Source organism: Aquarana catesbeiana, linkage group LG03 (assembly GCF_042186555.1).
Source record: "Aquarana catesbeiana isolate 2022-GZ linkage group LG03, ASM4218655v1, whole genome shotgun sequence".
Lineage (NCBI taxonomy): Eukaryota > Metazoa > Chordata > Amphibia > Anura > Ranidae > Aquarana > Aquarana catesbeiana.
Window position 1 is genome coordinate 421,314,241 of NC_133326.1, and position 24,778 is coordinate 421,339,018.

A 24,778-nucleotide genomic window follows, 5' to 3' on the forward strand; every position below is an offset into this window, starting at 1 on the left:
TGGTGGTTTGCGACAATGGCACCAACCTCCTCTCCGCCCTCTGACAGGGACACTTCACCCATGTGCCCTGTTTGGCTCACGTCCTTAATTTGGTGGTGCAGCGGTTCTTGTGCAGGTACCCGGGCTTACAGGATATGCAGGCCAGGAAAGTCTGTGGGCATTTCCGCCAGTCATATAATGCCAGTGCTCGGCTGGCTGACCTTCAAAAGGAATGCAACCTGCCTAAGAACCGCCTCATCTGTGACATGCCCACCAGGTGGAACTCAACGTTGGCAATGCTGCAGCAGCTGCACAAGCAGCAGAGGGCCATCAACGAGTACCTGTGCGACTATGGCACCAGGACAGAGTCAGGGGAGCTTGGCTTTTTTTCGCCATGCCAGTGGCTCATGATCAAGGATGCATGCACTGTCCTGTCACCATTTGAGGAGGCCACAAGGATGGGAAGCAGTGACAGTGCATGCATCAGTGATACTGGCCCTCTTGTCTACCTGTTGGACCACATGCTGTGTGGAATAATGGACAGGGCACTTGAGGCAGAACATAGGAAGGAAGAGGAGGACTTCCTTACCTCTCAAGGCCCCCTTTATCAAGACGGTATTCCTGCGGGCCCGCCGATCTCACAGGACATGGAGGAGGAGGATAAGGATTGTGTCAGCATGGAGGTGGAGCCTAGCACTCAGCATCAGCAGCAGTCTTTAAGGAATTGTGTACAGTCCCCAGAAACCCATGGACTTGTACGTGGCTGGGAGGAGGTGGCTGCGGATCAGGTCATCCTTAGTGACCCAGAGGACTCCGGATCGAATGCCTCAGCTGCAAACCTATGCTGCATGGCCTCCCTGATCCTGCAGAGCCTGCGAAAGAACCCTCGGATTTGTGTGATCAAGGAGAGGGATCACTACTGGCTGGCAACCCTGCTTGATCCATGTTACAAGGGTAAGGTTGCGGACCTTATCCAGCTGTCGCAGAGGGAGCAGAGGATGAAACATCTTCGGGAGGCCTTGCAGAAAGGTTTGTGCAACGCGTTTCCAGAGCCTGGGAGGGTACAAATTCCTGGTCCTGGACAATGTGTTGCTGAGACTTCGGTCAGTCACAGAAGGAGCGGTGGAGAATGTGGCCATCTGACCGATGCGTTCAGACAATTTTTTAGTCCACAGCCCCAAGGTATGATCGGTTCCAGCAACCATCGCCAGCGTCTGTTGTACATGGTGCAGGAATACCTAGGGGCAAGATCAGACTTGGAGACCTTTCCCACCGAAAATCCATTGGGTTACTGGGTCTTGAGGATGGATATCTGGCCAGAGTTTGCACAGTTTGCAATTAAGCTACTGGCCTGTCCTGCATCCAGCGTTCTTTCGGAACGCACATTCAGTGCTGCTGGAGGCTTTGTAACTGATCACAGAGTGCGCCTGTCCACCGTCTCAGTTGATCGGCTCACCTTCATAAAAATGAATCAGTCTTGGATCACCAGCTACCAAACACCTGATGCTGATGTAACCGAATCATTTTTTTATGAATGTGAGATTCCTTGAAGTCTGCCTATGCTGATGGTGACTGACTTTCCTGTTATGCCGAGTGACTATCCTATTCCTCCTCAATGTTCATGTTGATAGCTTCTAAGAACATTTTTGGTTCTTGGCACCAGCACCAGTGCCTAAAGCCCAATTTTTCTGCCCCTCTTTAACAGGAGCGCGTAATTTCAATTTTTACTGTAATATTTTGCAGCAGGGCTCGTTCCTGCACTCAAGTAGAGTATCTGTGAGCGGTTGCAGTGTCGTGGCACCAGCACTAGTGCCTAAAGCCCAATTTTACTGCCCCTGTTCAACAGGGGCGCATAATTACAATTTTTAAATCTAATATTTCACAGCAGGGCTCGTTCCTGTGCTCAACAACAGAATCTGTGAGGGGTTACAGTGTTGTGGCACCAGTGCCTAAAGCCCAATTTTTCTGCTGCTGTTTAACAGGGGCATGTAATTACAATTTTTGCTGTAATATTTTGCAGCAGGGCTCGTTCCTGCACTCAACTAGAGTATCTGTGAGGGGTTGCAGTGTTGTGGCACCAGCAGCAGTGCCTAAAGCCCAATTTTTCTGACCCTGTTCAACAGGGGCATGTAATTACAATTCTTGATATAATATTTCACAGCAGGGCCCGTTCCAGCGCCCACCAAGAGTAACTGTGAGGGCTTACAGTGTTGTGGCAACACCACCACACCACCACCAAAGGCCCAATTTTTCTGACCCTGTGCAACAGAGGCATGTAATTACAATTCTTGATATAATATTTCACAGCAGGGCCTGTTCCAGCGCCCAGCAAGAGTAACTGTGAGGGCTTACAATGTTCTGGTACCACCAACACCTAAGGCGCAATTTTCTGCTGAGTATAAAGGGCAGGTCTCTACTTTCAAACATCCGACTTACAAACGACTCCTACTTACAAACGTCTCCTACTTACAAACGGCGGGAGACAACAGGAAGTTAGAGGAAACCTACCCCTAGGAAGGGAAATTCTCTCCTGTAAGAGTTACTATGGGAAAAAGGTGTCTCCTCCACTGATTTATTACCAATCCTTGTTTCCCTTAAAAAAAAAACAAATTTTCAAAATCCAATTGTCATTGGGACAGAAATTGAGGTGAAATCTTCTGAACAGGGGCACAGACAGCAAAACAAATGTTACGGGGGTGATGATAACCCTTCCCTATGTTTTCCAAAAAGCTTTAAAATAGATTTTTGGCTGGAGCTACCTTTACAAAATGTACCTGTTCCAAATTACAAACAGATTCTACATAAGAACAAACCTACAGTCCCTGTCTTGTTTACACTGCCTGTATACTGCTGTTTAGAGTATATAGGGCCTGGGGGCCCAAAGCCTTTTCTTTTTTAATTTGGGTGCGGGGTCACGTAATTACGTAACATGACCCCGCCCCCCTCTGACGTCATGGGGAATTCCACAGGGAAGTCCCCTCAAATCCCCGTGCGTCAGAGGGGGGCAGGGTCACCGGGTGGCCCCACCCTCCGTTATTTAAGAACCGTCAGAAGACAAGAAGTGTCACACAGCGGGAGCCTCCCATCGTGGATGCGGAGCGGCCTGAGAAGAAGAAGGGAAGAAGACGCCTCGGAGGAAGATGCTGGACGAGAACACCGGAGGAAGAACCAGAAGAACCAGAAGAACCAGAAGAAGAAGAAGATGGAGGAAGAAACTGAAGGAAGATAGAAGAAAGAAGCTAGAAGAAAGAAGATAGAAGAAAGAAGATGGAAAGAAGAAGAGACTTTAAATAAAGGAATTGTCAAAAACTGTCTCTTGTCATTTTTAACATTTTTGACAGTTTTTTTGTGAAACGGTAGGGGTACTTTTGTACCCCCTTACCATTTTACACAGGGGGGGCCGGGATCTGGGGGTCCCCTTGTTAAAGGGGGCTTCCAGATTCCGATAAGCCCCCCACCCGCAGACCCCCACAACCACCGGGCAAGGGTTGTGGGGATGAGGCCCTTGTCCCCATCAACATGGGGACAAGGTGCTTTGGGGGGCTACCCCAAAGCACCCTCCCAATGTTGAGGGCATGTGGCCTGGTATGGTTCAGGAGGGGGGGCGCTCTCTCGTCCCCCCCCTCTTTTCCTGCAGCCTGCCAGGTTGCGTGCTCGGATAAGGGTCTGGCATGGATTTTTGGGGGGACCCCACAACATTTTTTTTTAAATTTTGGCACAGGGCTCCCCTTAAAATCCATACCAGACCTGAAGGGTTTGGTATAGATTTTGAGGGGGACCCCCATGCCATTTTTAATATCCATACCAGACCTGAAGGGCCTGGTATGGAATTTAGGGGGATCCCCCACTCCATTTTTTTTTTAAATTTTGGTTCGGGGTTCCCCTGTGGGGAATTCCCATGCCATTTTCATCAATGAACTTTTATGTGTATTGTCGGACCGGTAATTCATTAATAGCTGCGAGTAGTTTTAAATGACTTTTTTTTCCTTTGAAATGTCATTTTGCTGTCAGACTGTTCTAAACACGGGAAACATGCTCCCCTTTACAGGCATACTATAGACACCCCCCCAGGTACGAAATTTAAAGGAATATTACACTTTTATTGTTTCACTTTAAGCATTATTAAAATCACTGCTCCCGAAAAAAAGGCCGTTTTTAAAACTTTTTTTGCATTGATCCATGTCCCCTGGGGCAGGACCGGGGTCCCCAAACACTTTTTAGGACAATAACTTGCATATAAGCCTTTAAAATTAGCACTTTTGATTATTCACGTTCGAGTCCCATAGACTTTAATGGTGTTCGCGTGTTCAAACAAATGTTTTGCCTGTTCGCATGTTCTGGTGCGAACCAAACAGGGGGGTGTTCGGCTCAACCCTATTCATGAGCAAATTCTTGGATATAGTCCCTTATCATTCCCTCCAATAGTTTACAAACTATTGATGTTAGGATGACTGGCATGTAGTTTCCAAGGATATATTGCGGCCCTTTTTAAATATTGGTACCACCTTTTCCTTTCTCCAATTAGCTGGTACCATTCCAGTCAGTAAACTGTACATAAAAATGAGGAACAATGGTCTAGCGATCACCTGACTGAGTTCCTTAAGGACTCTCGGGTGTAAGCAATCTGGTCCTGGTGATTTATGTTAAGTTTTTCAAGTTTTTTATTTCTGACCCTGGCTTCTGTTAGACATGAGGGTACATTCTGTGATGCGTTATTAACATTATAGTCTTGGTTACTATATCCTCCCTTTTCCTTTGTGAAAACTGAGGAGAAGAATGCATTTAAAACCTTTGCCTTCTCCTTGTCTTTTGTAACCAGATTCCCTTCACCATCTCTTATGGGGCCACTGTGCTCTGGCCTCACTTTCATACTGTTAATATATTTAAAACATTTCTTTGGATTTTTTTTACTCTCCTCCGCTATGTGCCTTTCGTGGTCTATTTTAGCAGCCCTGATTGCGCTCTTATACTTCTTATTGCATTCATTGTAGTGATGGAATGCTGATAATGACCTCTCAGCTTTATACTTTTTGAAGGCCCTCTCTTTCGCTTTTATATGCATTTTTACGTTAGAGTTTAGCCACCCAGATTTAATATTAGCTCTTTTATATTTATTGCCCATTGTAATGCACTGGCCAAAACCTTTTATTTAATATGCTCTTAACCACTTGCCGACCGCCTCACGCATATATACGTGAGCAGGTCGGCACGGGCAGGCAAAATCACGTACCTGATACGTGATGCCTTCCCGCGGGCGGGGGGTCCGATCGGACCCCCCCCGGTGCCCTGAGTGGTCGGCTCTTGTTCGCGGGCGATTAGGGGTCAGGGGGAGGCCATCCATTGATGGCCACCCCCTCCCGATCGCTCCCACGAATCAAATGCTTCCTCTCCCTCTGTAATGTAAACAGAGGGAGAGGAAGTGATGTAATCTCTCCTGGAGCCGGTCTTTTTGATCCGACGCCGAGGAGAGAAGACATCCAAGTAAGTGCACCAACACCACACACTCAGTAGAACACGCAGGCACACTTGTCACCCCCCTGTCACCCCCCGATCACCCCCCTGTACCCCCTGTCACTCTGACACCAATAGCAGTGTTTTTTTTTTTTTTGCATTGGTGTCAGTTTGTCAGTTATAAGTGTTAGGGCAGTTAGGTTAGCCCCCTTTAGGTCTAGGGTACCCCCCCTTAGGTCCAGGGTACCCCCTAACCCCCCCTAATAAAAGTTAACCCCTTGATTACCCCCCGTCACCAGTGTCGCTAAGCGATCGTTTTTCTGATCGCTGTATTAGTGACACAGGTGACGCTAGTTTAGGGAGGTAAGTATATAGGTTCGCTGTCAGTGTTTTATAGCGACAGGGACCCCCATATACTACCTGCTAAAGGTTTTAACCCCCTGATTGCCCCCTAGTTAACCCTTTCACCAGCAATCACCGTATAAGTGTTACGGGTGACGCTGGTTAGATAGTTTGTTTTTTGTAGTTTATTACAGTTTATTACAGTTTATTATAGTTTTAGGGCACCCGCCGTTTATTACCTTATAAAGGTTTAACCCCCTAATTGCCCGGCGGTGATAGAAGTTAAGTTTTTAGGATCAGATAAGGTCTGCGTCGCCCCAGGCAGCGTCAGGTTAGCGCCAGTACCGCTAAAACCCACGCACGCAGCATACACCTCCCTTAGTGCTATAGTATCTGAACGGATCGATATCTGATCCGATCAGATCTATACTCCCCAGCAGTTTAGGGTTCCCTGAAACGCAGTGTTAGCGGGATCAGCCCAGATACCTGCTAGCACCTGCGTTTTGCTCCTCGGCCCAGCCCAGCCCAGCCCACCCAAGTGCAGTATCGATCGATTACTGACACTTACAAAACACTAAGCACACATAACTGCAGCGGTCGCAGAGTCAGGCCTGATCCCTGCGATCGCTAACAGTTTTTTGGTAGTGTTTTGAATCAGTCGCTGACAGTCGGGAGCTTTTTTGCCTGTGAGTCTCACTAGTGTACCCCTAAATTTAGAGGCCAAAATGGCAAATCGAAGGTACACTAGTGAAGAGGCCTACAGGATTCTGAGCATGACAGATAGTGAAGAGGAAGTCACTCATCTGTCAAGTTCAGGCTCAGAATACGATCCTGTAGAGGACAGCGGCTCCATGACAGATAGCTCTGACGACGGAGTTGTGGTCCCTGCTAAGGTCAGGCGTACCAGACCCCGAACTTATGCTGTCCTTGAAGTGCAAGAACCGCAGGGCTCTCGTATGGAGCAGAGAGGTACTAGCGCCGCTACTCCTTCTGGTGAACTGGCAAGCACCAGCGGCCTAGTACACCCTGGTCGTACATCCAGCACTGCAGTATCACGTGGTGACGTGGCGAGTCCCATAAGTGCAGTTCAAGCTGGCGAGGTGGCAAGCACTAGTAGTGTCCCGCTGCCACCAAGAAGACGAACACAGGCCCGTCGTGCCCATAGTGCCCTTCCTGCTGCATTGGCCAATCCGAATTGGGTACCCACCACTTCTGCAGCACCCGTACTTCCCCCTTTCACTGGCCAACCCGGAATTCAGGTGGAAACAGTTGACTTTACGCCACTGGATTTTTATTCGCTGTTTTTCACCGAAGATCTCTATAGATCTATTGTGGACCAAAGCAATTTATACGCTGGTCAATACATCGCCACTATGCCCCAGTCCACCCTTGCCAGAGATTGGAGACCAATTACGGTCTCCGAATTTAAGATCTTTCTGGGCCTTTCCCTCCTCATGGGGTTGAATAAAAAGAGTGAGTTGCGGTCATATTGGTCCACTGACCCAATTTACCATTCACCCTTGTTCTCTGCTTCCATGGCCAGGGCACGATACGAGCAGATTTTGCGGTTCATGCACTTCAACGACAATGAACTCTGTCGTCCTCGTGGAGACCCTGAATACGATCGGCTCTACAAAATTCGGCCCCTCGTAAACCACTTCAACCAACGTTTTGCAGACTTGTTTACCCCCCATCAAGTTGTCTGCGTTGATGAGTCCCTGGTTAAATTTTCTGGCCGCTTGTCATTCAAACAGTACCTTCCCAGCAAGCGTGCCAGATACGGGGTCAAGATGTATAAGCTCTGTGACAGGGCCACAGGCTATACATGTAGATTTATGGTTTACGAGGGAAAAGATAGTCACGTAGAGCCGACAAACTGCCCTGACTACATAGGAAGCGCTGGCAAGATAGTGTGGGACTTGGTGTCACCCTTATTCGGAAAGGGGTACCACTTGTACGTGGACAATTATTATACGAGCGTGCCACTTTTTAGCCACCTTTTTGATCATCAGATTGGAGCATGTGGCACCGTGCGACCTAATCGCCGGGGCTTTCCCCAGCGGCTTGTAGATTCCCGTCTTAGGCTGGGGGAGAGAGCCTGCTTGAAGTATAATAATTTGCTCGCTATGAAGTGGAGGCATAAGAAGAATGTTTTCGTTCTCACCTCCCTTCATGCAGACACGATGGTCCAAATTCCTACGGCGACTGGTGTTGTGGAGAAACCCCTCTGTGTCCACGAATATAACCTTAATATGGGAGGGGTGGACCTCAACGACCAGTTGTTGGCGCCGTACCTAATTGCCCGTAAGGCCAGACGCTGGTACAAAAAAGTGTCTGTTTATTTATTTCAATTGGCTTTGCTGAATGCTTATGTGCTATACAGAGCTTCAGGACGGACTGGATCCTTCCTTAAATTCCAGGAAGAGATCGTCAGAGCCCTTCTGTATCCAGACGGTGCTCCACCTCACCTTCCCCAACCAAATGCAGTAAGCCGGCTGCATGAGAGGCATTTTCTTTATGCCCTCCCGAGTACCCCTACCCAACGAACCCCCCAAAAAAGATGTCGTGTCTGCAGCAAGCGCGGATTTAGGCGTGACACCCGGTATTGTTGTCCCCTCTGTCCTGGCAATCCTGGTCTTTGCATTGGTGAATGTTTTGAACGCTACCATACACTAGTGGAGTATTAGCGTAAGGTACAGCACTGCACAGACTAGGCACACTTCCACAGGGTCTCCCAAGATGCTGTCGCATTTTGAGAGACCCAAACCTGGTACCAGTTAAAAAAGTTAAAGTTACAAAAAAAAGTGTAAAAAAAACAAAAAAAAGTAAAAAAAAGAAAAAAACACAAAAAAAATATAAAATAAAAAAACCAAAAATAGTTGTTGTTTTATTGTTCTCTCTCTATTCTCTCTCTATTCTCTCTCTATTGTTCTGCATTCTATACTGCAATGTTTTATTGTTATTTTTTTATCATGTTTGCTTTATAGGTATGCAATTTTTTTATACTTTGTTTTTTTTTATTGTTAACCACCTTTGTGTTTTCAGGTACGCCATTCAGCTGCAGAGCGGATTTATTTATCTTGACAGCAACAGCGTTTGCTCCCACGATACATAAAGCCGCGACTCCAGCGCTGTCGGAGGTGATTTCACCACCACAGTTACATACTTCAGCATATATGCCGAAGCGTGGGGGCAGCAGTGGGTGGAGGAGCGATTTGCTCCTGCCTTTTGCGGGAGGATGCCCCCATGCTTCGGCATATATATTTTTTAGGTAGGCACAGGTTGCGTTAAATGTTTTATTTTTTACTATGTTTTTTTTGTATTTTGCTTTGCAGGTATGGTAAGTATTACTGTTATACTGTAATGTTACTTTGTTTTTTTGTTAACCATCATTTGCTTAGCAGGTACGCCATTCAGCTGCAGAGCGGATTTATTTATCTTGACAGCAACAGCGTTTGCTCCCACGATACATAAAGCCGCGACTCCAGCGCTGTCGGAGGTGATTTCACCACCACAGTTACATACTTCAGCATATATGCCGAAGCGTGGGGGCAGCAGTGGGTGGAGGAGCGATTTGCTCCTGCCTTTTGCGGGAGGATGCCCCCATGCTTCGGCATATATATTTTTTAGGTAGGCACAGGTTGCGTTAAATGTTTTATTTTTTACTATGTTTTTTTTGTATTTTGCTTTGCAGGTATGGTAAGTATTACTGTTATACTGTAATGTTACTTTGTTTTTTTGTTAACCATCATTTGCTTAGCAGGTACGCCATTCAGCTGCAGAGCGGATTTATTTATCTTGACAGCAACAGCGTTTGCTCCCACGATACATAAAGCCGCGACTCCAGCGCTGTCGGAGGTGATTTCACCACCACAGTTACATACTTCAGCATATATGCCGAAGCGTGGGGGCAGCAGTGGGTGGAGGAGCGATTTGCTCCTGCCTTTTGCGGGAGGATGCCCCCATGCTTCGGCATATATATACGGTGCATGTATGCCCATCATTAGAAGTGGGTGGATGAAGGGAGGTATTCTAATGGTGGGCATACCCACCGATCAATATCTTTTTTTCGTTCAGCCCACAGGCTGCATGAAAAAAAAGTTTACAATGTATGCCCAACAAGGACCAGCAACGTACTGGTATGTTGCTGGACTTTGAGTGGTTATACCAGAATGATGCCTGCAGGTTTAGGTATCATCTTGGTATCATTCTTTTCAGCCAGTGGTCGGCTTTCTTGTAAAAGCAATCCTAGCGGCTAATTAGCCTCTAGACTGCTTTTACAAGCAGTGGGAGGGAATGCCCCCCCCCCCCCACACCGTCGTCCATGTTTTTCTCTGGCTCTCCTGTCCCAACAGGGAACTTGAGAATGCAGCCGGTGATTCAGCCAGCTGACCATAGAGCTGATCAGAGACCAGAATGGCTCAAAACATCTCTATGGCCTAAGAAACTGGAAGCTACAAGCATTTCATGACTTAGATTTCGCCGGATGTAAACAGCGCCATTGGGAAATTGGGAAAGCATTTTATGACACCGATCTTGGTGTGGTCAGATGCTTTGAGGGCAGAGGAGAGATCTAGGGTCTAATAGACCCCAATTTTTTCTAAAAAGAGTACCTGTCACTACCTATTGCTATCATGGGGGATATTTACATTCCCTGAGATAACAATAAAAATGATAAAAAAAAAATAAAAATGAAAGGAACAGTTTAAAAATAAGATAAAAAAGCAAAAAAATAATAAAAAAAAAAAAAAAAAAAAAAAAGCACCCCTGCCCCCCCCCTGCTCTCGCACAAAGGCGAACGCAAGCGTCGGTCTGGCGTCATATGTAAACAGCAATTGCACCATGCATGTGAGGTATCACCGCGAAGGTCAGATCGAGGGCAGTAATTTTAGCAGTAGACCTCCTCTGTAAATCTAAAGTGGTAACCTGTAAAGGCTTTTAAGGGCTTTTAAAAATGTATTTAGTTTGTCGCCACTGCACGTTTGTGCGCAATTTTAAAGCATGTCATGTTTGGTATCCATGTACTCGGCCTAAGATCATCTTTTTTATTTCATCAAACATTTTGACAAAATAGTGTGTTTTAGTGTATTAAAATTTAAAAAAGTGTGTTTTTTCCCCAAAAAATGCGTTTGAAAAATCGCTGCGCAAATACTGTGTGAAAAAAAAAAATGAAACACCCACCATTTTAATCTGTAGGGCATTTGCTTTAAAAAAATATATAATGTCTGAGGGTTCAAAGTAATTTTTTTGCAAAAAAAAATAATTTTTTCATGTAAACAATAAGTGTCAGAAAGGGCTTTGTCTTCAAGTGGTTAGAAGAGTGGTCGATGTGTGACATAAGCTTCTAAATGTTGTGCATAAAATGCCAGGACAGTTCAAAACCCCCCCAAATGACCCCATTTTGGAAAGTAGACACCCCAAGCTATTTGCTGAGAGGCATGTCGAGTCCATTGAATATTTTATATTGTGACACAAGTTGCGGGAAAAAGACAAATTTTTTTTTTTTTTTTTTTTTTTTTGCACAAAGTTGTCACTAAATGATATATTGCTCAAACATGCCATGGGAATATGTGAAATTGCACCCCAAAATACATTCTGTTGCTTCTCCTGAGTACGGGGATACCACATGTGTGAGACTTTTTGGGAGCCTAGCCACGTACGGGACCCCGAAAACCAAGCCCCGCCTTCAGGCTTTCTAAGGGCGTAAATTTTTGATTTCACTCTTCACTGCCTATCACAGTTTCGGAGGCCATGGAATGCCCAGATGGCACAACCCCCCCCCCAAATGACCCCATTTTGGAAAACAGACACCCAAAGCTATTTGCTGAGAGGTATAGTGAGTATTTTGCAGACCTCACTTTTTGTCACAAAGTTTTGAAAATTGAAAAAAGAAAAAAAAAATACGTTTTTCTTGCCTTTCTTCATTTTCAAAAACAAATGAGAGCTGCAAAATACTCACCATGCCTCTCAGCAAATAGCTTGGGGTGTCTACTTTCCAAAATGGGGTCATTTGGGGGGGTTTTGTGCCATCTTGGCATTTTATGGCCTTCAAAAGTGTGATAGGTAGTGAGGAGTAAAATCAAAAATGTATGCCCTTAGAAATCCTGAAGGCGGTGCTTGGTTTTCGGGGCCCCGTACGCGGCTAGGCTCCCAAAAAGTCCCACACATGTGGTATCCCCGTACTCAGGAGAAGCAGCAGAATATATTTTGGGGTGTAATTCCACATATGCCCATGGCATGTTTGAACAATATATCATTTAGTGACAACTTTGTGCAAAAAAAAATAAAAAAAAAAAAAAATTGTCACTTTCCCGCAACTTGTGTCAAAATATAAAATATTCCATGGACTCAACATGCCTCTCAGCAAATAGCTTGGGGTGTCTACTTTCCAAAATGGGGTCAATTGGGGGGGGTTTGTGCCATCTGGGCATTTTATGGCCTTCAAAAATGTGATAGGTAGTGGGGAGTGAAATTACAACTTTACACCCTTAGAAATCCTGAAGGCGGTGCTGGGTTTTCGGGGCCCCGTACGCAGCTAGGCTCCCAAAAAGTCCCACACATGTGGTATCCCCGTACTCAGGAGAATCAGCAGAATGTATTTTGGGGTGCAATTCCACATATGCCCATGGCCTGTGTGAGCAATATATCATTTAGTGACAACTTTGTGCAAAAAAAAAAAAAAATTCTCACATTCCCGCAACTTGTGTCAAAAAATAAAATATTCCATGGACTCAACATGCCTCTCAGCAAATAGCTTGGGGTGTCTACTTTCCAAAATGGGGTCATTTGGGGGGCTTTTGTGCCATCTTGGCATTTTATGGCCTTCAAAACTGTGATAGGTAGTGAGAAGTGAAATCAAAAATTTATGCCCTTAGAAATCCTGAAGGCGGTGCTTGGTTTTCGGGGCCCCGTACGCGGCTAGGCTCCCAAAAAGTCCCACACATGTGGTATCCCCGTACTCAGGAGAAGCAGCAGAATATATTTTGGGGTGCAATTCCACATATGCCCATGGCATGTTTGAGCAATATATCATTTAGTGACAACTTTGTGCAAAAAAAAAAAAAAAAAAAAAAAAATTGTCACTTTCCAGCAACTTGTGTCAAAATACAAAATATTCCATGGACTCAACATGCCTCTCAGCAAATAGCTTGGGGTGTCTACTTTCCAAAATGGGGTCATTTGGGGGGGTTTTGTGCCATCTTGGCATTTTATGGCCTTCAAAACTCTGATAGGTAGTGAGGAGTGAAATGAAAAATTTATGCCCTTAGAAATCCTAAAGGCGGTGATTGGTTTTCGGGGCCCCGTACGCGGCTAGGCTCCCAAAAAGTCCCACACATGTGGTATCCCCATACTCAGGAGAAGCAGCTAAATGTATTTTGGGGTACAATTTCACATATGCCCATGGCCTGTGTGAGCAATATATCATTTAGTGACAACTTTGTGCAAAAAAAAAAAAAATTGTCACATTCCCACAACTTGTGTCAAAAAATAAAATATTCCATGGACTCAACATACCTCTCAGCAAATAGCTTGGGGTGTCTACTTTCCAAAATGGGGTCATTTGGGGGTGTTTTGTGCCATCTTGGCATTTTATGGCCTTCAAAACTGTGATAGGTAGTGAGGAGTGTAATCAAAAATCTATGCCCTTAGAAATCCTGAAGGCGGTGCTTGGTTTTCGGGGCCCCATACGCGGCTAGGCTCCCAAAAAGTCCCACACATGTGGTATCCCCGTACTCAGGAGAAGCAGCTGAATGTATTTTGGGGTGCAATTCCACATATGCCCATGGCCTGTGTGAGCAATATATCATTTAGTGACAACTTTTTGTAAATTTTTTTTTTTTTTTTTTTTTTTGTCATTATTCAATCACCTGGGACAAAAAAAATAAATATTCAATGGGTTCAACATGCCTCTCATCAATTTCCTTGGGGTGTCTACTTTCCAAAATGGGGTCATTTGGGGGGGTTTTGTACTGCCCTGCCATTTTAGCACCTCAAGAAATGACATAGGCAGTCATAAACTAAAAGCTGTGTAAATTCCAGAAAATGTACCCTAGTTTGTAGGCGCTATAACTTTTGCGCAAACCAATAAATATACGCTTATTGACTTTTTTTTTACCAAAGACATGTGGCCGAATACATTTTGGCCTAAATGTATGACTAAAATTGAGTTTATTGGATTTTTTTTATAACAAAAAGTAGAAAATATCATTTTTTTTCAAAATTTTCGGTCTTTTTCCGTTTATAGCGCAAAAAATAAAAATGGCAGAGGTGATCAAATACCATCAAAAGAAAGCTCTATTTGTGGGAAGAAAAGGACGCAAATTTCGTTTGGGTACACCATTGCATGACCGCGCAATTAGCAGTTAAAGCGACGCAGTGCCAAATTGTAAAAAGTGCTCTGGTCAGGAAGGGGGTAAATCCTTCCGGGGCTGAAGTGGTTAAAGCACTTCCATTTTTCCTCAGTGTTCCTAGGACTTTATCCCAATTAATATTATGTAGCATAGAGTGCAGTTTAGGGAAATTGGCTCTTTTGAGATTCAGTATACTTGTACTACCTTTGTGCTTCCTCGATCAACTTCTCAACCAATCATATGGGGGGGGATGCCTTGTACAGGAGCCAATCAGGAGGTAGACACACACTGTCCACATGGAGTATCATGAGGAAAACCTGGGCAAGTCCGAAAACTAACTAACCACAGCCATGGTCTTTTTGGGGGTGACCTTCAGATGCATGCGGTAGGTGTAGCCCCGTGTTGGGCACCAAAAATGTTGGAGGGCAGATGGGTGACACTTCCTCCATGTTTCCCATTAACTTGTTGGGTGCCGAGTGTGGGTCACATAGGAGGCATACCCCGGGGTGGGTTCTTTTGGCTATGCCAGGCAATGAACGGGGTCACACGTCCCGGCATTTGGGTAACACCTTGTCCGAAGGCATGCTCACCAATGCCTGGCACCCAGCAAAGGCCATGGTCATGTGAAAGTCAAACATTAAGGTAGTCCCCCAATTTAGAGATGAGCCACTTGTGTGTAGTGTTATGTGGAATTCTTCCAAAGATATTATCCCTTGTCGTACACACTTGAACAGGTGTACAGTATGTGTTGCATTAGGGGGAATATGCAGAGCCTATGCCCACTCAACCAGTCAGCGTACTTCTGTTATCTCACTCCCAGTAACAGAATGGGGTCCTGCTGAGCACGTAGCGCAGACCTCATGCCTCTTGTTCTGTGCCAGGTGACCAGGTATTAAATCTCTGATAGACCGATAGAGACAAACAGCAAGGAAGGAAGTTGAATACCAACCCCTCTCACTACCAGAGAACCTGCGACCTATTCAGGTACCACGCCAATGACTGCTTGCTGTTCTTTCTTTTGGTTACTTTACTCATAGCTACTTGATTTCAAATTAACCTTATGTTGTAATGCTGTTTCACAGATCCCAATGTGCTAGTCCAAATGCAGATTCCTTGCCCTCATATGCCCACATGCACCTCTTGAGTAACTTCAGACCAGGCTTTGAGAGGAGTAAACAACTTTACTGAACACTAGGCAGAGCATGTACAATTTGCGACAACATTCTTTGCCTAACTAAACTTTTTTTTTGTTTCGATATTTTTTATTGAAAGTTTCATTTAAAACAGTATACAAATCAGGTAAGGTAATTCAATATACACAATATACATCCAGTTATACTTCTTTGGTTAACATGTATACATAAAGTTTTTAGACATGCAATAGATTAAAATGGGTGGTATCAAAACATCATGCCTAACTAAACTTGATTGTGGTTGCCCTAGGTTACCTGTGTAACATCTTTGGGAGAAGTGAAAACTGGTGATTTCTTGAACAAAGGAGATCAAGTCCTGAGCTTCTTAGGGCATAATTCAGAGTCTCTGTACGTGCATCCTGAGCCTGTTTTAGGCTCCTCACTTCCCTGTGCTTGCCCCCCCCCCCCCCCCCCCCAGGATCCAGGCCTCTTCCCCTTATATAACACACAGGAGGGAGGCTGGACCCCAGAGGAAAACCCAGCAACACATACAAAAAAAGGTTGCATGAGTTTTAACCTCTTCCTCCCAACCTGGGCAGCTGGTAGACTAACTAACCAAGAGTAGGCGACCCGCCTACATGCTAATGGGGCCCCGTTTACTGTATACTTGTCATTGCTGTTTAAAAAATAGGAAAAAAAACACGTAATACATTTAATTTAGCCTTTTACTTACCAAATAAAGCACAAAACATTCCACCAAGTATGGGATCTGGAATCGATGCAAACAAAGCAGTAAACTTTCCAACTGTTCCTAAAATAAACATAATTCCAGCACCATACTGGACCACTCTTCTGCTGCCAACCTGAAAAGCAATACATAAAAGTTATTAATTTGCAATTAGTTATTGTCGCATTTGCAGATCAGCTACATATAATGGCGTGGAATGTTAATGTTCTTAATTTGCAATGCCTATTTGTGTTCAGAACAAGAACAAGAAAGGTGGTGTCACTACAAACCTGCAGGTTTTCAATTTTGAAAGAGAAAGTACTTTGATGGAAATACTTTTTTTCAGAATGATTGCATTTTAATAAAAATTTCATTTTTTTGCATGACTTTTCTAAAGTTCTGTTAATATTGTGCCTCTAAGCAAATTCTAAAATCCAAAACGTGTGCTGGCAGTAATTGCCCATGTGTATTTATTACATTACACCACCGTCTTTTTTCTCTATAACTGTAGATCTCAGAAAATGAGTAATCAGGAAATGTGGTGGACATGACCTCAGCAGTGTACCGGTCACACAGCAATCATCAGTGGCATACTTGTTACACATCACTCATCAGTGCCACCATCAGAAGTGTACCTGTCACACATCGGAAGAGGGAAGGGTCCCTCCTAAAAGGATAAGGTGCTCTGAAGACCAGGCAACCACCAGCAGTTCCTTACACCCCACTGGTGAGTTGGCAAACACCAACGGCACTAAACTCCTGGATGAAAGGCCCATTCCTGGGGTATCACATGAGACTCCAAGAATTAGGACCCATACAAGTCTCCTAGATACACTCGCAAACCCATTATGGCTGCCCTCCAACTCAGGATCAGCAAGTATCCCCCTTTCATCGCACAGCTACAGTAGGTGTTCAGGCCAAAACTGAAATTTTTTTAACAATTGATTTTTTTTTTATCAAAGTGGTTGTAAAGGCTCAAGGTTTGTTAGCTTTGTGCATTCTATGCATGAAGGTGAAAAATCTTCTGTATTCCCCAGCACCTCATAAACGTACCTGTGCCCCATCCCAATCCAGCGATGTGCACAAGAGCCTCAGCTCTCCTGGGTCTCTCCCTCCTTATTGGCTGAGACAGCAGCGGTAGCCATTGACTCCCGTTACTGTTAATCACAGCCAGTGAGCCAATGAGGGGAGAGCGGGGGAGGGGCTGAGCAGGGCTCTGTGTGTGAATGGACACATGGAACAGCGGCTCGGGAGCGAACCTGCTAAGGTGTCCCCAGAGCAAGCTGCTTGTTGTGGGGGCAATAGGCGGGGGGGAGGAACCTGAGCAAAGGAGGATCGGTGCTGCTCTGTGCAAAACCTTTACACAGAGCAGGTAAGTATGACATGTTTGGTATTTAACCCCTTCCCGACCAGCGCATGCCAATGTACGTCGGCAGAATGGCACGCCGATGTAAGTCGGCAGAATGGCACGGCTGGGCAAATGGGCTTACAGGTAGCCCATCCCCCTACAGTGAGTAATCACTCCCTAGTACTGATTTAACCCCTCCTCGCCCCCTAGTGGTTAACCCCTTCACTGCCAGTGTCATTTACACAGTAATCAGTGCATTTTTATAGCACTGATCGCTGTATAAATGTCAATGGTCCCAAAAATGTGTCAAAAATGTCCACATGTCCGCTATAATGTCCCAGTCACAATAAAAATCACTGATCGCCGCCATTACTAGTAAAAAAAAATTATTAATAAAAATGCCATAAAACTATCCCTCATTTTGTAAACGCTATAACTTTTGCGCAAACCAATCAATAAACGCTAATTGCGATTTTTTTTTTTTACCAAAAATATGTAGAAGAATATGTATCGGCCTAAACTGAGGAAAAAAATGTTTTTTTATATATTTTTGGGGGATATTTATTATAGCAAAATGTAAAAAATAATGCGTTTTTTTTCAAAATTGTCACTCTTATTTTGTTTATAGCACAAAAAATAAAAATTGCAGAGGTGATCAAATACCACCAAAAGAAAGCTCTATTTGTGGGGAAAAAAGGACATCAATTTAATTTGAGAGCCACATCGCACAACCGCGCAATTGTCAGTTAAAGCGACACAGTGCCGAATTGCAAAAAGTGCTTTGGTCAGGAAGGGGGTAAAATCTTCCGGGGCTGAAGCGGTTAAAAAAAGAAGCCTGTGGTATCACTTTCATTTTTCATTGACAGTTTTTTCAGTTGATTGTGGATGTCGCGGACACTGGCTGCAGGGACCTTATCTGTCCACATTCACCCTGTTATTTGGTATTGCTATATTAATCTTTTTTTGTTTGTTACATTTTTGAGAGACTGTTTTCTTGGACTTGCCCAAAGACTATTCTTGGTCATTAATTCTAAACAATACATGATCCTTGAAAGAGCTGATCACATTGACCTGCGGAGACGGACTGTCTGGTTACCTAGGCTGCCTTAAGTGCTGTGTTAATTAACATGTTAATTATATTTAACTGTCTGCTAAGTTGTTGCTAGAGGGGAGGGGGAAGTTTCCATGAGCCAACCCTACCTCTTTATCTAACCCCATGTGTTAAAAGTGTATAAAAAGGCTGTATTCTGCCCAATAAATCATTCAAGATTCTACAAGATATTTTGGGCTAGACTTGTATTCAATGCAGCTATAAGAATATATCTCTCTGATGGTCAGACAGGAGGAAGCGGTATTACTGACGGAAGCACTCAGCAGAGTGTGGGATAGGATCCATCACAGTGGACTAAACCAATCTTTTTGCCCAGCAATATATCACAAAAAAACCCAATTCATCTTATTCCTGTCCATTTGAATAGAGATGTCTAACAGTGGAGGAGTTCAAATTATTTTTGGGCCTCACAATTAGGGATGAGCTTTGAATTTGAGTCAAACTCATGTTTGACTCGAACATCGGCTGTTCGCCAGTTCGCCGAACAGCGAATAATTTGGGGTGTTCGCGGCAAATTCGAATGCCGCGGAACACCCTTTAAAAGTCTATGGGAGAAATCAAAAGTGCTAATTTTAAAGGCTTATATTCATGGTATTGTCATAAAAAGTGTTTGGGGACCTGGGTCCTGCCCCAGGGGACATGGATCAATGCAAAAAAAAGTTTTAAAAACAGCCTTTTTTTCGGGAGCAGTGATTTTAATACTGCTTAAAGTCAAACAATAAAAGTGTAATATTCCTTTAAATTTCGTACCTGGGGGTTGTCTATAGTATGTCTGTAAAGGGGCGCATGTTTCCCGTGTTTAGAACAGTCTGACAGCAAAATGACATTTCAAAGGAAAAAAAGTCATTTAAAACTACTCGCGGCTATTAATGAATTGCCGGGCCGACAATACACATAAAAGTTAATTGATAAAAACGGCATGGGAATTCCCCACAGGGGAACCTCGAACCAAAATTTAAAAAAAAAATGATGTGGGGGGTCCCCCTAAATTCCATACCAGGCCCTTCAGGTCTGGAATGAATATTAAGGGGAACCCCGGCCAAAATTTTTAAAAAAATGGCGTGGGGTCCCCCTCAAAATCTATACCAGACCCTTCAGGTCTGGTATTGATTTTAAGGGGAACCCCGTGCCAAAATTTAAAAAAAAAGGCGTGGGGTCCCCCAAAAATCCATACCAGACCCTTATCCGAGTACGCAACCTGGCAGGCCGCAGGAAAAGAGGGGGGACGAGAGAGCGCCCCCCCTTCTGGAACCGTACCAGGCCACATGCCCTCAACATTGGGAGGGTGCTTTGGGGTAGCCCCCTAAAACACCTTGTCCCCATGTTGATGGGGACAAGGGCCTCATCCCCACAACCCTTGGCCGGTGGTTGTGGGGGTCTGCGGGCGGGGGGCTTATCGGAATCTGGAAGCCCCCTTTAACAAGGGGACCCCCAGATTCCGGCCCTCCCCCCTGTGTGAAATGGTAAGGGGGTACAAAAGTACCCCTACCATTTCACAAAAAAATGTCAAAAATGTTAAAAATGACAAGAGACAGTTTTTGACAATGCCTTTATTTAAATGCTTCTTCTTTCTTGTATCTCCTTTCTTCTGGATCTTCCTTCAGTTTCTTCCTCCATCTTCTTCTTCTGGTTCTTCTGGTTCTTCCTCCGGTGTTCTCATCCGGTATCTTCCTTCGCGGCGTCGGCATCTTCTTCCCTTCTTCTCCTCGGGCCACTCCGCATCCATGATGGCATGGAGGGAGGCTCCCGCTGTGTGATGCTTCTCTCTTCATCTTTTTCTCTTCATCTTCTTCTCTTCATCTTCTTGTCTTCATCTTCTTTTCGGGCCGCTCCCCTGTGGGGAATTCCCATGCCATTTTTATCAATGAACTTTTATGTGTATTGTCGGACCGGCAATTCATTAATATCCGCAAGTAGTTTTAAATGACTTTTTTTCCTTTGAAATGTCATTTTGCTGTCAGACTGTTCTAAACACCGGAAACATGCGCCCCTTTACAGGCATACTATAGACACCCCCCAGGTACGAAATTTAAAGGGATATTACACTTTTATTGTTTCACTTTAAGCATTATTAAAATCACTGCTCCCGAAAAAAACTTTAAAACTTTTTTTTGCATTGATCCATGTCCCCTGGGGCAGGACCCAGGTCCCCAAACACTTTTTATGACAATAACTTGCATTTAAGCCTTTAAAATTAGCACTTTTGATTATTCATGTTCGTGTCCCATAGACTTTAACGGTGTTCGCGTGTTCGAACAAATTTTTTGCCTGTTCGCAAGTTCTGGTGCGAACCGAACAGGGGGGTGTTCGGCTCATCCCTACTCACAATTAATTAGTCCATCCAACCCATTAATCACATACCCATTTATTCAGCTGTTATGTCAAGGTCACGCTATGAAATGATCATGCACTTCCTCTATTTCATCGAAAATACAAAGTGCCCCCCTCAAAATCCGCCTGGCAAGCTCTACAAAATTTGCCCACTAATTAATTTTTTGCTGAATTTTATGTCCCTGACAAAGAAATCTGTGTGGACAAGTCCCTTGTCCACTTCACTGGCCAGCTGGGAATCAAGTAGTACATTCCCAATAAAAGGGCAGATATGGAGTGAAGCTCTACAAGCTCTGTGAAAGAGCCACGGGGTATTTTGTATTTGTTCAACATGTATGAAGGCAAAGATTCCCAACACCAGCCCCCTGAGTTCCCAACCTACAAGGAACAAGTGGAAAAATTGTCTGGGACCTGGCATTTGCACTATTCAAAAAGGGTTTTTTTAAAGTGAAAGCCTAAAAATGAAAAATTCCCTCCAATATAGTGCCCGGGAGGTCCCCTTAGTCTACCTGTGAAGTGGCAGATCTGTACCATGTCTACAATCTGCTGCAGCAATAATTGCATTTATAAAGCCAAAAAAATGAAATTTTTCCTGCAAGCTGCTTTTATTTTGCTCAGCAACAGCTGGGGAGCCAGTGTGATGAGGCCACAATGTAGTACACTGGGAACAAGATAAGAGATTTTTTGGATACATTCTGGTGTCACTTTGACTTTGTATAGAAGTAACAGGTGCGTAAAAATTGGTCTTTGGGTGTCAGGGGCACCTTCCCACTGTAACCCTATAGAGGTAATCTTGATGCAAGCAAGAATTGGCTTTGCTGTAAAAAATTGCAATGATATGCACCTGTCAAACCTGGGTGTCTGTGGCGCCTTCCCACCGTAACCCTATAGAGGTGCTCTTGATGAAGGCAATAAAAATTGCAATGATATGCATATGGTTGGTGTTTTTGCCACGTTTGATGTGCCTAAGACACAGTTTGCTGATAGCAACAGTGCAATTTGCCACAGATGTGCTGAAAAAGGCCCAGACAGCCGAGGTTTGGGGAGTGGGCCGGGAGATAACAGCTGCAGAATGTGATGGAATAGGGTGGCTGCTCTCTACTCCTTCTTGATGTCGGCCTCCTTGGGGTTGTGCCTCCTCTCCTCAGTTTTCTCCTCTGCTCTATCTGACACCTGAGTCACATCAGTGACCTCATCATCATCATCATCATCATCATCTCCATCTCCTCCATCTTCATAATTACCACTGGAGACAACTTGGCAATACACTGCGGCTTGGGGAACATGAATGTCAATTTGTCTACCAGTGTTCCTCCCTCTCTCTAGGCTCATGTTCCTGTCATCCTCAACCTCAGAACCAACATATGAATCCAGTAATGGCTGGGCATCCTCAAGGTGCAAGTGGCTGATGCTGTGGTCAAATAACTCAGCTGACTCCTCAATGGCTGATGGGGCTATGGCAGGAATAGATGTGGACAAGGAGGCAGGTTTATCCACTCTGGCAACTGCAGGGGACTGCACACTTGTCTCTGCTTGCATGACAGAAGATAAGGAGGATGAGGAAGGTTTAGTAAGCCAGTCCACCACCTCCTCTGCATGCTGTGGCTGGATAGCACGGGCAAAATCACTAAACAGAGGAAATGATACCCTGCCTGAGGACTGACCACCACGTCCACCTTTGCCTGTGGACACATTAGTTGCTGGCGCCCTTACAGTGTCAAGGGAACGTCTGCCTTTCCTTGTTCTCCTCCCAGACATTATTCGGAGGGAGGGGGCAGTGCTTTTAAGCAAATGTTAAGTGATAAATGAAACAAAAAATGTGGCGCTAAATGATGTCTGTTACTGTGCAACCCTAACCAGAATGGAGATCTAGAGGTATACTGCATTGTAAAAATTTGATGGAACACTCAGAAAGACAAGTGTAAAAAGAAAAATTAAATGTATGTGGGCTAGAAATGCATATACCGTAGTTATCGGCGTATAACACTCGCCGGCGTATAACAAGCACCCCAAGTTTAGGAGGGAAGTTTAAGGAAAAAAAACTTACATTAAAATGCCCATCAATGCAGCCTTATCGTGTCCATCTGCAGCCTTGTTAGTGTCATTGCAGCCTTTTCAGTGTCAGTGCAGCCTTGCCCCAGTGTCCATTGCAGCCTTGTCAGTGCAGCTTTGCCCCAGTGCAGTCTTGTCAGTGCAGCCTTGTCAGTGCAGCTTTGCCCCAGTGCAGCTTTGCCCCAGTGCAGCCTTGTCAGTGCAGCTTTGCCCCAGTGGTCAGTGCAGCCTTGCCCCAGTGGTCAGTGCAGCTTTGCCCCAGTGGTCAGTGCAGCCTTGCCCCAGTGGTCAGTGCAGCCTTGCCCCCATTGTCCATGCTTGGACAGATCGCCGCCGACATACACATAGCATGTAGTTTTAAATATGGCGCCACGGAGTTTGGAGGGACTCGGCGGAGCTGAACGAACGCCGCCGAGATACACATAGTCGAGTGTACTCGGCTCTTTCCGGCGCCGCTCACAGTCCCGCCCTATGATGGACATAACACAGGTCCAATGGCGGGACTGGGCGTGACTGTGAGCGGCGCCTGAAAGAGCCGAGAACACTCGACTATGTGTATCTCGGCTCCACCCAATCACTGTGATTTCGGCGGCACTCGTTCAGGTCCGCCGAGTCCCTCCGAACTCCACGGCGCCATATTTAAAACTACACGCTATGTGAATGTCGGCGGCAATCACCGCCGATAGATCACAATTAGCGGGGATCGGCGTATAACACACACCCACGATTTTCCCCTGATTTTAAGGGGAAAAAAGTGCGTGTTATACGCCGGTAAATACGGTATGTGTGCATTTATAGGGTATAAACCTGTAATTTAATTATAAGCACGCCCATATAAATAGGTTTATTCAACATGTGTAAAATAATGAGTATCACTGAATATCAATATGGATTAATAACCTCCTGGTAGTCACCAGATTGTGTAGGATTATATAACCCAGCCAAGAGTGTAGTGTTGTACATCAACGCATAAGCCAATTATATCATAAATGTGTCTTACGTAAATATAAGAACTGTGTATAATAACTCACGCAAAATAGAGCTTGATATAATCATATATATCCAGTTGAAGTCCTTACAGACGAAACGCGTCAAGTTTAATATGCTTGCTGAGCCACTACCTATATAACGCTTTTTACTCTGTCAGTTTGTATTCTGTCCCTGTTTGTGTGGGATCCAGATATATTTTTTGGAAATACATTTTTATGCAGATTTACACTATGTAGAGGCATCTGTCTCTTCTTTTCCTTTGAGAATTTTTCCCCCGGATAAGAGGATTGGAGATTGAAGCTGGCAACTCCAGTATAGCTGCACAACTAGGGAAACCCCAGTATGTGAACATCTATTTCGGAAGGTCGGTGAGTAACTGCCAACAATTCCCACATTCCTCCTTCTGGATACAGCGCTACATCCATTTCCTATGGGCCAACTACTCCTACCGAATCTCGGTACCAAGCTCATTTGACTCACAGCCTTTGGCTGGTGGGTCCACCTGTTTCGGTAAGGGAATTCCAGCTTCCTTATTACCATCTCGAAGTTTTGATCAATATTATCTCAGTGTCCACTCCACCTTCCTGCATACTGACCGGATTCACCTCACATGCATACAGAGGACACTGAAGTTGTTCACACCAGCGTTTGCTATACGTGTATGTGAACTTTATTTCCCTTTGCTGGGGGTATCATTTATTATGTTTCTTTTCCCCTAGTCATCTCTATTTTTGCTGTGCACAGAATATGTTGGCATTAGTATGAGATAACACCTACTTTACATGTCACACTATTCCTATCAATTTTTATTTTTATGTATATATTTTATGATTAGATCAAGCTCTATTTTGTGTGAGTTATTATACACAGTTCTTATATTTACGTAAGACACATTTATGATATAATTAGCTTATGCGTTGATGTACAACACTACACTCTGGGTTATATAATCCTACACAATCT

At 44.6% G+C, this 24,778-nt stretch overlaps 1 protein-coding gene across 2 annotated transcripts in view; it reads right to left on the minus strand.

The window, feature by feature from the left end:
* SLC23A1 (solute carrier family 23 member 1) overlaps nt 1-24,778 on the minus strand; it is a 1,686,654-nt gene that overhangs the window by 353,752 nt on the left and 1,308,124 nt on the right. For both annotated transcript variants that reach the window (XM_073620757.1, XM_073620758.1), the window contains exon 12: nt 15,990-16,119. In XM_073620757.1, coding sequence (XP_073476858.1) covers nt 15,990-16,119 — 130 coding nt within the window. The remainder of the gene's footprint in view (nt 1-15,989; nt 16,120-24,778) is intronic.